This window comes from Ascaphus truei, chromosome 2, assembly GCF_040206685.1.
Source record: "Ascaphus truei isolate aAscTru1 chromosome 2, aAscTru1.hap1, whole genome shotgun sequence".
Taxonomy (NCBI): Eukaryota; Metazoa; Chordata; class Amphibia; order Anura; family Ascaphidae; genus Ascaphus; species Ascaphus truei.
Genome location: NC_134484.1, coordinates 19,943,502 through 19,955,741, shown reverse-complemented (window position 1 = coordinate 19,955,741; position 12,240 = coordinate 19,943,502). Strand labels below are relative to the sequence as shown.

Sequence of the window (12,240 nt, the reverse complement as noted above, 5' to 3'; positions counted from 1 at the left end):
TGCTCCAAGACATACACTAACTCCTGCTCACAGACATACACCCACTCCTGCTACCAGGCATACACAGACTCCTTATCCCAGGCATACACAGACTCCTTATCCCAGACATACAAACACTCCTGTTCCCAGACATACACCCACTCCTGCTCCCAGACATACACAGACTCCTGCTCTCAGGCCTAAACAGACTCCTTCTCCCAGGCATACTCAGACTCCGCATCCCAGACATTCACCTACAGCACTGCACTTTTTATCCCAGACATACTGTGCACATACTCTTATCCCAGGCATACATAGACACCTTATCACACCCAGACATACATACAGTAGTCTTCCTTCCTCAGAATGGGTTTACACACTGAAGCTAAGCTCTCACAGCTATCACGCTTGCATCACCCCCAAACACAAGTAAGTGGTCTTTGCTGGCCAGAGAACTCTGGAAAGATGGTTGGGAACAATGCAGAATTGCAGATGCCACAGCACACGTTTGGGTGATCCAGTGATCAATTTTTCCCATCTTGAGCTGAAATATAGAACGGAACGGAACTACACACCATTTCCAAAAAACTGTGACTTCCTTTTTTTTTTTCTTTTATTGCAAAACACATCTGGATTTAACACAGTTTAATATTATTTGAAATAATGTTAACAGTATAGTATATACATTATCTACACATTTGCAATTCAGGTCTTGCAACAAATCCCTACATGTTTACAGTATTGTATCAGTGTATTTTTACAGTACTCTAAGATAAATAATCTGATGATTACTACTGTATGTACAGATGACTAGAATTAGTCAAGCATTTGAAGAATGATCATTTCCTTTCAGCAATTGCTTTTTACAAATACAAAATAATATCAATAGTACTGAAAAAAAACATTGCTTGCTCTTTTAATGAAGACAAAATAATTTATTTTTCAAATATTGCTTAAAATGCATCAAATAAGCACGGCGATACATAGTCAGTTAAGAAAAACATTCAAAGACATTTTTGTTAACTTTTCGTATAGTCACTTCCTACTTCTCTATCTGAATGGACAGAATTGTCTCTTCTACATTTGGATTGGTGGTTCTTAAAGAGCAGATTATCTCTAAAAACCTCAGTCATTGCCTTGTATATAAAGAAGTGATCCAGACAAACAGTTTCAGGCCTTCACATGCTGCATTCATTGTCCAGAGTAACTGAAGTACCCACACACTGGCTAGATGTGTGTACTGCTTTGTAACGGAAGGCTCACTATCGCATTTGAAATTGCGGTGGTTGTGCCTGAACCCTTGGAACTCTTGTGAAGACTCAGTATATCTACACTAATTTGCTGAGGCTGTTTTCTGAAGATGCTTCTCATGGTGGACTGAAAGTTGTTGGTGACAAAGCAGTACACTATAGGATCCATACAGCTGTTGAGGCTACTCAGAGTTACAGTCACATGGTAGACAATAAGGCTGACATCCCGGGGCATGGATGGGTTGATGCAGATGGCCACTTGGCTGACGTGAAAAGGGGTGAAACATATTGTGAAGATAATCAGCACGGTGATGAGGAGCTGGACAGCTTTCATACGCCTCTCTCGACTCTGGTGCATAAGAGTTGATCTGGACAAAGCACACATGATCCTTATGGTGTAGAAGGTGATGATTATGAGAGGGACAAAGTACTCAAAGACCGTCAGTGAAAAGAGCTGAAAAAGGCAACACGATGGATGGTTTATGGAAGTGGTCAAGATGGTAAAAGTGACCACCACAGCAAATACCCAAATAAAGATACATATTCCTTTGGCATAGTTGGAATTTCTCCACCTGCGTGAGGCTTCCACCTGCACGATGGCCAAGTAGCGATCTACACAGATGCAAGTCAGAAAAAGTATACTGCAATACATGTTGACAAAGTATGTGAAGATGTGCACAAAGGAACAGGTCACGCAATTCCCTCTGCTGTAGTACATGATGATGCGTGTTGGCAAGGAAAGACCCACAAGGAGATCAGTCACAATCAGATTTATAGTATAGATAACTGATGTGGTTTTGGTCTTGGTTCGAAAGCAAAATACATAGATGGCCAAGCTATTCAGTACTATGCCCACCAGGAAAATGATGCTGTTGAGAATCATCAGAGCAATCCACAGGCCGTAAAACTTATCGTGCAACGTTTCATCCAGATGTGCCAATTGGTTTACGAAGGGCTTCTCTGTGTATGTAGAGGTGTTGTTCATTGTTGTGTTGCTGAAGTCCGATTTTTGGGTAAAAGTGCACTCCATAGTTATTACTCAAATAGTCTGTAAGCAAGATGGAAAATAAATGAGTTCTCATGTGGTTATACAACATAGTATAAAATCAGAAAGGCTGGCTCTGAGGTGATTATTAAGTACCCCGATATAAACAAATGTATTCTTCCTGTGTATTTCCCCCTACTAGTGCTGTGCAGTTAAACATCACTGTACCATGGCAGAGCCTGTGATATTGATAGTGGAGATTAATGCCCCTATTTGATGACGGGAGAGTCTTGTAAACTCTTCAGTGCCCTATGGTGCACTTCCATAAAAGTGTCCACCCCAGGGACCCTTATGCCCTTTGCTTGTTTTTTAGGGGCAGTCCCCAATCAACGCGGCACGATTTTGTAATTTAATGTGGTCATCTGATTAGCTCTCCATGGATTTCATACACTGGATCCCCCCCCCCCCCGTTAACATCTTCTCAGCCATTTGTCACGCTAATAATGTGCTACACGTAAATAGCTCTGTTAAATGTAGCACGTTTCCACTGAGCTCCGTTATTGACTTAAGTCGTTAACTTACGTTAACACATCATTAGGTGCTAGTGGGCATGTTCAAAGCTCACTAGTGCTGTGTTCAGCCGTGACAGACCCTGCGTTAAGTATAATGGACGTTATTGCTGATATGCAAAAGAGATGTTCCATTTAGCAACGCGATTCCACAGAGCTCAGTTACTGTATAGTTACCGCAGGGATTTAACAATGTGTTTGTTAGGTATGACCTGAAAGTGGAGTGTGTGAGTGACAGGTGCTGCTTCAACTAATTTAAATATACTTTGCATAGCTATACTAACATATATACCAAGTATCTCTGGTGTGGTCATTTTGGTGCATAGGTGTCTCTCCACATGTTGTCTCTCTGTCTCTCTCTCTCTCCCTCTCTCTCCCCCTCCCCCAATCCACATATTTAGGGCCTGCAGTGAGCTAACGCCCCCTCTAGGTAAGACAGACTAAACAGGAGTCATGTTATTTCCAGCTAACGCGAGGCAGTACTAACTGAACATGCCTTTAAGCCTATGCTAATAAGAACCAATGGCTGTTTTTGCATGTAACTAGCTTTGTGGATTCACGTTAACATCAGGGTACATAACGCCTGTTACTGTTTTAATACCAGTATGTTATGACCCCTGACTTAGCAGAGTTTGTGGATCTGGCCCTAAGCACCTTACTCTATGAAATACGAATGCGATACGAAGTGCAGATTCATTGCTACCTCACAACATGTCTCATTGAATTCACTTTGGTTTTCCATGTGGTAGTGTCAAATTGGTGCTATCACACTTAAATGAATAACTTCACACTTAGCTTGGGGAAGGCATTGCTCACATTTAAACGTGTGAGCATTTATAATTGTATCTGGAGTTATACAAGGAGTTAAACAGGAGTTGGAAAAATATGGATTTCTGTCTTTCTGAATGCTAAACATCTTCATCCATATCCGGATACAATTTGAAATCTTCCTGTTAGCTCCCTCATCTACAATTCCCACAGTTGAAAACCTTGTCAGCCTGAACCACCAGCATCCGATACTTTAACCTACTGTACCACCTTCTATCTCAATCATTCTCCTAAAATCCCAAACCCATCTCATTTGCTCTTTCCTGACTTTCCCCCTGTACATTTATCCTCATAGTCTTTCTTCTGGCTGTTAGATCAAAAAGACTTCCACCTCCATTAACCTTACCCCACAACTCTCCCTACTCTATTTTCCCTCTCTCCCGTTCTTTACAGTTATACACTCCACTGCTTCCTGCATTCACTTTTACCACCTACCTCTGCATGCTCTTACAATTCTCCCTTACGCCTCATGTCCCAATCCCTCCTTTTCTTTTTGGCTGCAGGAGACATTTCACAATCTGGCCCCTACCATATACCCTCAACTACCATCTGTCCCCTCTCTGCCATCTAAAAGCTTGAAACCGTCCAACCTGATATTCGTCCCCTGCTTTCTCCATTCTTCATACATTCTATAGAATGCTAGCTCTCTTACTAACTGGCTCTCACACTCTAACTCTGCTCTGGGGTGCTCTATCCTACAGAGGTTTCTCCTTCTCCCACACACTTTGGAGGACGACTGGTGGAGTGGGAGTTCTTTTATCTCACTAAAAGATTCAGCTCCTGGCTAAACTTTCTTCCCTGAGGAAAGTATCGAGCCTCCAGAGGACATACAGGGACTGAAACGTTGATCACTCAGTAAACCTTTACAGCAAAAGTCCTCTGGAGTGCAGACTCTTTACTTTCCTCATCTGCACACGGCTCCTTGTGGAGGTCTGGGCAGTTACTACTGGACTACTGTGAGTGCTGCTTTTGTATTCATCATTACACCTTCTTCCCTGACATTCTCATCCTTTAAGGTCCACACAGTTCACCTTTTCTTTCCGCTCTGCATATTACTGTCATCTCCAGGCCACTCTAACTCTACATCCTACACTCTCTTTTCCTTTCTGACTTGAATCCCAGTCATCCTCCCTCCTCTCTTCTGACACACCCATTCGACTGTAACTTACATTGATGAACCCTTTCCTACCTGTGCATCTCTCCTCTCTCACTTCCTCCTTTGTTATCCACCAATGGACAGCTTCCAGCCCCCACAAGGACGGCTACTTCCTTGACCTTGTATTTACTAAAAACGGTCCTTTTTCTGATTTCTCAAAATCTCTTTTCTACTTCTCTGACCATAACCTCATCTCATTTTCCCTCTCTCACATTCCTCATTCTCAACCTCCAGTTTATCCTTGCTATACCTATAGTACGACTTGCATTGAATTGACCTTCAGTCCTTGGTACCCAACTTAACATTGAAACTTTCTTCACTACCCCCCTCCTCTGACCCAAACAGCTTTGTTACAATTTACAGCTCTGTTCTTGCCTCGTCACTAGAAACGTATGCTCCTCCTTCATGCAATCACAACGCTTCCACCCCCAACCCTGGTTAAACGCACATACACACTAATTCTGCTCCTGCACTCGTGTTGCTGAATGCCACTTTCCAGCATATTTCCTTCACTACTAATTCCTGCTTTAACACTGCTTTTTTTTCTTGCAAATCAGATCTTTCTAATAAACATACCCAAACCTAATCCATGCCACCTCTGCTGTGACTTTGACTTCCTTTTTCAGCCTCTCTCTACAATATACTGTGCTCTTTCCACTGCACCACAAGACGTTGCTGATTATGTCAGGGTCTAGCTAGAATCTATATGCAGAGAAATCCCCTCTGTCCCTTCCACACCTCTTCTTCCCAATCCTCCTTCTTCCACCATTGACTAATTTTCTCCAGTTACTGTATATATGAGAAGCGTCTTAACTGTTCTTCTCTCCAACCTCTCCTTAAACCCCTAGCTTCTACCCTTATCCCCATCTTCACTCATATCTTTAACTTATCTCTTTGCTCTGTCACTTTTTCCATCTATTTCTAAGCATGCTATTGTCTGACCTATTAAGAATATCATATTGACCCACCTCTCCTATCAACAATCAGCCCTCAGTCTCTCTCTTGCCTTTTGGCTCTAAACTTCTGGAATGCCTTGTGTCCTTATGCATACTGGTACTTCATTTCCTCCACTCCCATAACCTACTACTGTAGACCTATATAATCAGGCTTCCGCATGGCATACTCAAGTGAAACTGTACTCACTAAAGTAGCTAATAATCTCCACAATACCAAATATCAAGGAATCTTTACTATTCTGATTCTTCTTGAGCACTCCTGTTTCCTTCTTCTGCACGTTCTTCACTCTATTTGCATCGATGGCACAGCCCTCTCTTGGTTTTCCTGCTACATCTCCCCTTGCTCCTTCAGTGTCTCGTTTGCTAATTCCTCTTCTACCTCTACATATCTCTGTTGTTGTTCCTCAAGACTCTGTCTTACAGTAGGTCCCCTACTCCTCTCTCTATATATGTTATAGTTGAGTGACCACATTAACTAATTTGGCTTCATCTATCATCTCTATGCTGATGGTACACAGTTGTAAGGTAGAGACATAAGATAAAAGAATGTTGCACTAATTAATATGGGAGAGAACAAAGGCATATATTAGTATTTCTTTAATAGCTTTACACTCCTCTGCACCTCCTTATCTCATCTCTGATCTCTCATTACCGCCCTACTCACATCTTACGCTCAACCCAAGATTGTCTCATCTTTGAACCTTTTAACTGAACGTCTTTTTCACTCATGTCTCCTACCTACTCCTACTATTGTCTGTAAGTCTCCCAATAAACTTCTTGATTGTAAGCTCTTTGGCTGGGCAGGGTCTCCTTTGCCGTTATGTTCTCATATACTTGCTGCTCTTAAACCCATTGTTTATTTTCCCTGTATTGTAATTTTGTAAAGCGCTGCCCACACTGTCGACACTATATAAATAAAATTATACATGCATCGATTTACACTCTCACTCACATACATTAACACACACATGAATGATCAGCACATATTTACACCTACAGTTGTACATCAAAGCACAAACATCAACACATCAACATTAACATACAACACACAGACATCAGTACCATTTACACGCATCTCTCAATATACAGATGCTAGCACACAAGTGAAACACATGATATACTGCACCTTAGTAGCCTCTAGGAATGAATGTGAGGAGGAGCTGGGTTTTTACACAGAGGATGGAGAGAGGCGAATGGAACTTGCACTCTGGCAGCAAGCAACATAAAACTTTCATGGGACCCAAGTGTTGCGTCCAACAGACAGGCCGTCACCAAAGAGGGCACCTGCAGTGAATTGAGAGTCATCAATTAATGCCACCTGCAAAAGACAGAGGTCATTACACTCTGCTCATATTACTCGACCTCTCTGCAGCATTTGATACTGTGGACCTCGCTCTTCTCCTTTACATTCTCCATACTCTTGGTATTCGTAACAAAGCTCTATCCTGGATCTCCTCTTACCTCTCCCATCGTACTTTCAGCGTCTCTTCTGCTAACACCTCCTCCTCCTCTATTGATCTCTCTGTGGGGGTACCCCAGGGCTCTGTCCTGGGACCTCTTCTCTTTTCTCTTTACAAACTCTCTCTAGGTGACCTAATAACATCTCTTGGGTTTAAATATCACCTCTATGCTGACGACACAAAAATCTACTTTTCAACCCCTGACCTTACACCTGCTGTACAGACTAAAGTTTCTGAATGTGTCTCTGCTGCAGTATATCATCCTGGATGGCCCTCCACCGCCTTAAGCTTAACATGGCAAAAACAGAGCTCCTCATACTTCCTCCCAAACCTGGCCCTACTACCTCCTTCCACATTACTGTTGGAAGTACGACCATTCACCCAGTAGCCCAAGCTCGCTGCCTATGGATCACACTTGACTCCTCTCACACATTTTCCTCTCACATTCAAAATGTTTGTAAAACCTGTCGCTTTTTCCTCCGCAATATTACAAAGATACGCCCTTTCCTCTGTTGCTCGAATGCTAAAACTCTGACTCAGGCCCTCATTCTCTCCCGTCTTGATTACTGTAACCTCCTGCTGTCCTATATATGCATATCGGAGTTTAGTGTATAGCAGTTTCTGGCAAAAAAATGCGATATGGGGCATTTTTTGGTTTATCGCACTACTTGTTATAGCCAGAGTATTATAGCTTGGTAAAAAGCCGTTTTAGTACAATATTGCACTGTTATCGGAGCTTTGTGAATATCTACACATGCATTATCATTCTAAAAGGGCATTTATAGTGCATAGGGAGAGGGAGCGGCTCAGTGAGTAAAGACACTGACTGCCACTGAGAGTTTGAAGCATGGGAACCTGGTTCAATTTCCAGTGTCGGCTCCTTGTGACCTTGGGCAAGTCACTTTAACTCCCTGTGCCTCAGGCACCAAAAACATGGGGCAGGGACTGTGTCTGCAAAATGTCTATGTAAAGCGCTACTTAAAACTAGCAGCACTATACAAGAACATATTATTATTATTAATCACTTATCAAAGTTCAATGAATAGACCGAAAAGAGGGAAAAGATGCAATCTGCATACATTTTGTGCCATATTTGCCTTGATGCATGTCTCAGTGTCTTCTGTGCCTATTAGTATGAAGGAAGGTAACATTTTAACAGAAGTATTGTAGATGTATTTTTCTAATTCTTTATACAGTATGTTGTTACGGGTTTTACAGAAAGACTATTGGTGTTATGCACATTAGGATCTGTAACATTGACATTATGTAACAAGAACATGTAACACAAAGTATCAAAGATAGAAAGAATTAGGGTAAATATGACAAAACATCATTCAATTAAGTCATACGCCAAGATGGGAAAATGGGTAAAAAAACATTTATAAACTTGTGTGCTTGGATTTGTACATTTTGCATGAATGAGAGTGGTAATTCTAATTGGGTTCGTCTGAAATAAGTATAAAACGCTCGGGAGAACATTCATTTTAATTACATTAATTCCACCTATTCAAGACATAGTGAAATCGTCCCAGTTATTGAAGTCTTTTTTTAATGGTCTCTCGGAGACAGGGATAGGTTAATAACCGTAGTAGATTTTAACACTCTTTTATTTGGGACATCTGCAACGCGTGGTGATTTGGGAACAGGATCCTACTCTGTTTAACTTTCTGCCTTTCAATGTTTAGTTTCCCTTCATGATTTATCCCTCTATTTATAAGGAAGGGTTAAATCACCCAAGAAATTATCCGAGCCATTTCATTTCAATCTATCAACGTGTTTGGCAATATCCTGTCGGAGTGTTTGCTGAAATTCACCAAATATGGTGTTATAAAGAAAAGAACAGAGACCGGCCCGCGTCTGTGAATATGAAATGATCGTGCTATCCGGTGTAATAAAGATTACGAGGCCGTTTTGTGTTGGGGATTACGGCCATTGGGGAGTGTCTAAAAACATCGCGCAGGAAACATGTTTCCGGGAAGTATTTCTGGATATTTTCAGCTTTTACTTTCTGATGAAACGGTTTCAGATAAAACGCAGTGAGTGGCGAGGAAAGTGGCGTCTGCAAAGCGCACTAATAACTACGCTATGTTTACATGGCGGCTGCTGTTTCCCAATAAAGTGCAGACATTTTTTTTTTGTAACCGCAATAAAATGTTCTGCGCTACAAGTCTCCTCAGTTTATGCAGTTTTAGGCTTCGGTCCCGCTGCGTATGGTGGCGCGCGCGGCAGCGGACCACCAGCCCCTTTCCTTCAGTGTGGAGGTCACCGCTGGCTCCTTACGACTTGGCTGACTGCGTGCTGTGACGCGTCAGCCGGCCGATGCTGCAAGCTCCTAGTGATTTACAGCTCTGACGCGTCACGTGGTGCGACAGTCAGCCAATGAGGGAAGGAGGGGAGGGAAGGAGCTAGATGGGAGGCGGCTTGGGAGGGGAGCAGGGAAGGAGCTGCGGGGTGAAAAGTGTGTGTGGTGTGTGTATATTCTTGCCCTTGCACTGCAGCAGGGGCTGAGCAGGCTGCGTGTAAACATGCCGATTTCCCCCCCCATTCCGATTCCCCCCCCCCCGTTCCGATTTCCCCGTTCCGATTTCCCCGTTCCGATTTCCCCCTGTGTGTATGAGTGCCTGTGTGTATGAGTGCCTGTGTGTATCAGTGCCTGTGTGTATGAGTGCCTGTGTGTATGAGTGCCTGTGTGTGTATGAGTGCCTGTGTGTATGAGTGTCTGTGTGTATGAGTGCCTGTGTGTATGAGTGCCTGTGTGTATGAGTGCCTGTGTGTATGAGTGCCTGTGTGTATGAGTGCCTGTGTGTATGAGTGCCTGTGTGTATGAGTGCCTGTGTGAGTGGAGGGGAGTTGCGGGAGGGAAGCGTTGGGTGTAAAGTCAGAGAAGCAACACAGCAGAGGGGTTTCCATGTCTCTCTGTGTGCCTGTGTGTAATGGCCCCGCTCCCCACGTCATGACACCCCGCCCACCCCCGCTAAAAAAAAAAGTTTCCTGCAGACCGCAGATCGCGGTGCAGTGAGTTGCACGCGCCGCCGGCAAGCAAGACAGCCGTGCGGACGCATGCAACGGGGCCTTAGCCTTAGGCTTTTACCATACCCCTTATTTAAAATGAGGGGGAGTTATTTTTTTTGCTGGCAAATGAGCCTGCAACATCCGCCTCCCCCCCCCTTCCCAGCTGTGAAAGGGTTAATTTCCCCTTGACTGTGATGCTGGCGAATTCAGAAGAAAGCTTTTACTTCTAGCTCTGACCTGAGGGGAAAAAAGCCAACATTATCTTGTTGAACTAATTAGCATGCACTTTATTCCCCAAGACTTCGGACCATATTAACTTAGCGGTGCTAAGATGTATGTGTATCTGTATTTAAATGGCACCATTAAGGTATAGAGCTTCACAGCAGTAATACACGTGACATAATAATATAAATTACAAATACAAATAGCACATAATGGGAAGAAGAGCTTCAGACATTAAAGTAACATTAGGAAAAGGAGTTGCTGCCCCAAAGAGCTTACAATCTAATTCTAATCTAAGGCTTCATACTGCTCATTGAGGACCGTGATGACGTGTGATGGTCTTGGTTAGCTCTCACACACACATATATATATATTATATATATATATATATATATATATATATATATATATAAAAATAAATTGCTAAATATTCACCCCCTTGGATTGTCTCTTTAATCCCATTTTTTCATGGATCTGACAAAGAATGAGTCATTTTTAGCGGCGTTGCAATGCTGCATGGCTCTAAAAAATAACACTTGGGGGGGGGGGGGGGGGGGGGGCGTAAGTGCCACATTTTTTCATTACTGCAGCTTCATGTATCTAGACCTGAATCTGATATCCTACTCAATACAGGAAAAACAAACCCTGCCATCTAGTGGCAGAATACTATACAAACAGCATGTACTTCCAGTCATGCTCATACAGTACCCTCATAACCCTAATCCCTCACATCCCAAAGGCAGGAGAATCATTACACATGGCTTTGGACATTGTTCTTGTGAGATATTTTTTTTAAATGTAGCCATGGCTGGTTTTCTGGCTACCAGTCTGCCCTCCTCCTGGTAGTAAGCCCTAGTAGAGCAGGCTTGCCAGGAGTAATCATGGGTTTTTCCCACCTCCTGCAGTTTCAGTGAGTCACAGGGGAGGCAGTGCAACCAGGCCTTGTGTCCAATCAGAGACTCAGGACTGGTTCCTACTTTTCCTGTACTTAAGGAGCTGCACTTCCTGATTTAGAGAGTTGCCTCTACCCTTGAGAGAGGCTGGTCTACCCATAACAGTTGTGCAGGGCTCTGCCAATCTGTGTTCCCTCCCATAGGGGAGTGGAGGGAGACTATTCCTCTTACTCCACCAGGGAGTAAGAGAAGAGCAAGGACAGCTGTGGGGGCCCTGTACCTGCAGTGAGTGTCCAGGGAAACATCCTGAGGGTGAAGGCCCGAATATCTGCTTGTTGCTGTTGTATGCTGTGAAGTCTACAGTGTGAAATAAAGTGTTCCTGTTTTACTATACCTTCCTGCCTGAGACTGCAATCTATCAGGGGAAGGGAAGAGAACTCTCCTGCAGGGATTGCTCCCCTCATTCCTGGGGCCTGCAAGAGATGGAGGCGCTGTCACCGTGCGTACGAATCAGTTGTTACCCCAGAAGCCTGTTCTGAAATACCCTACCACCATGCGGGAGACTCAGATCTACTGTGAGCCAGCAGGTATGCACCACCACACTCCATGTAGCAGCAACATCTCCCAGAGGGGGGGGGGGGGGGAGGAGGGATATGTGTTACATAAATAAGCGGTAATCTGATTTAACGTTTTAAGGGCCAGCAACGCATTACACATTGCATTTATCAACAGCACTGCATTGCTGGCCCCTTAGGCATTGAAGTTATTAAGGAATACCATTGTTTAGTAAACCTGGGCCTTTACCTCAACCTGCATAAGACACTCGTATTTTGTTCCATATTATTGAATGTAGGAATTCCCAGTGCAGTGAATTCTATGCATAACTGCACCAGTCACCAGTCCTTGCAATCTTTTTAGTTTGTATATTCT

General features: G+C 43.3%; 1 protein-coding gene across 2 annotated transcripts in view; it reads right to left on the bottom strand.

Annotated features, from left to right (window-relative positions):
• Window positions 1-613: 613 nt before the first annotated feature.
• GPR20 (G protein-coupled receptor 20) overlaps window positions 614-12,240 on the bottom strand; it is a 52,283-nt gene continuing 40,656 nt past the window's right edge. The window contains exons 2-3 of one of the 2 annotated variants that reach the window (XM_075588994.1): window positions 6,850-7,007; window positions 614-2,277 (exon numbers count right to left, since the gene is read on the bottom strand). In XM_075588994.1, the coding sequence (XP_075445109.1) occupies window positions 1,207-2,259 (1,053 nt within the window). In that variant the 5' untranslated portion in view covers window positions 2,260-2,277; window positions 6,850-7,007 and the 3' untranslated portion in view covers window positions 614-1,206. The remainder of the gene's footprint in view (window positions 2,278-6,849; window positions 7,008-12,240) is intronic. The other variant, XM_075588995.1, reaches the window with a different exon arrangement.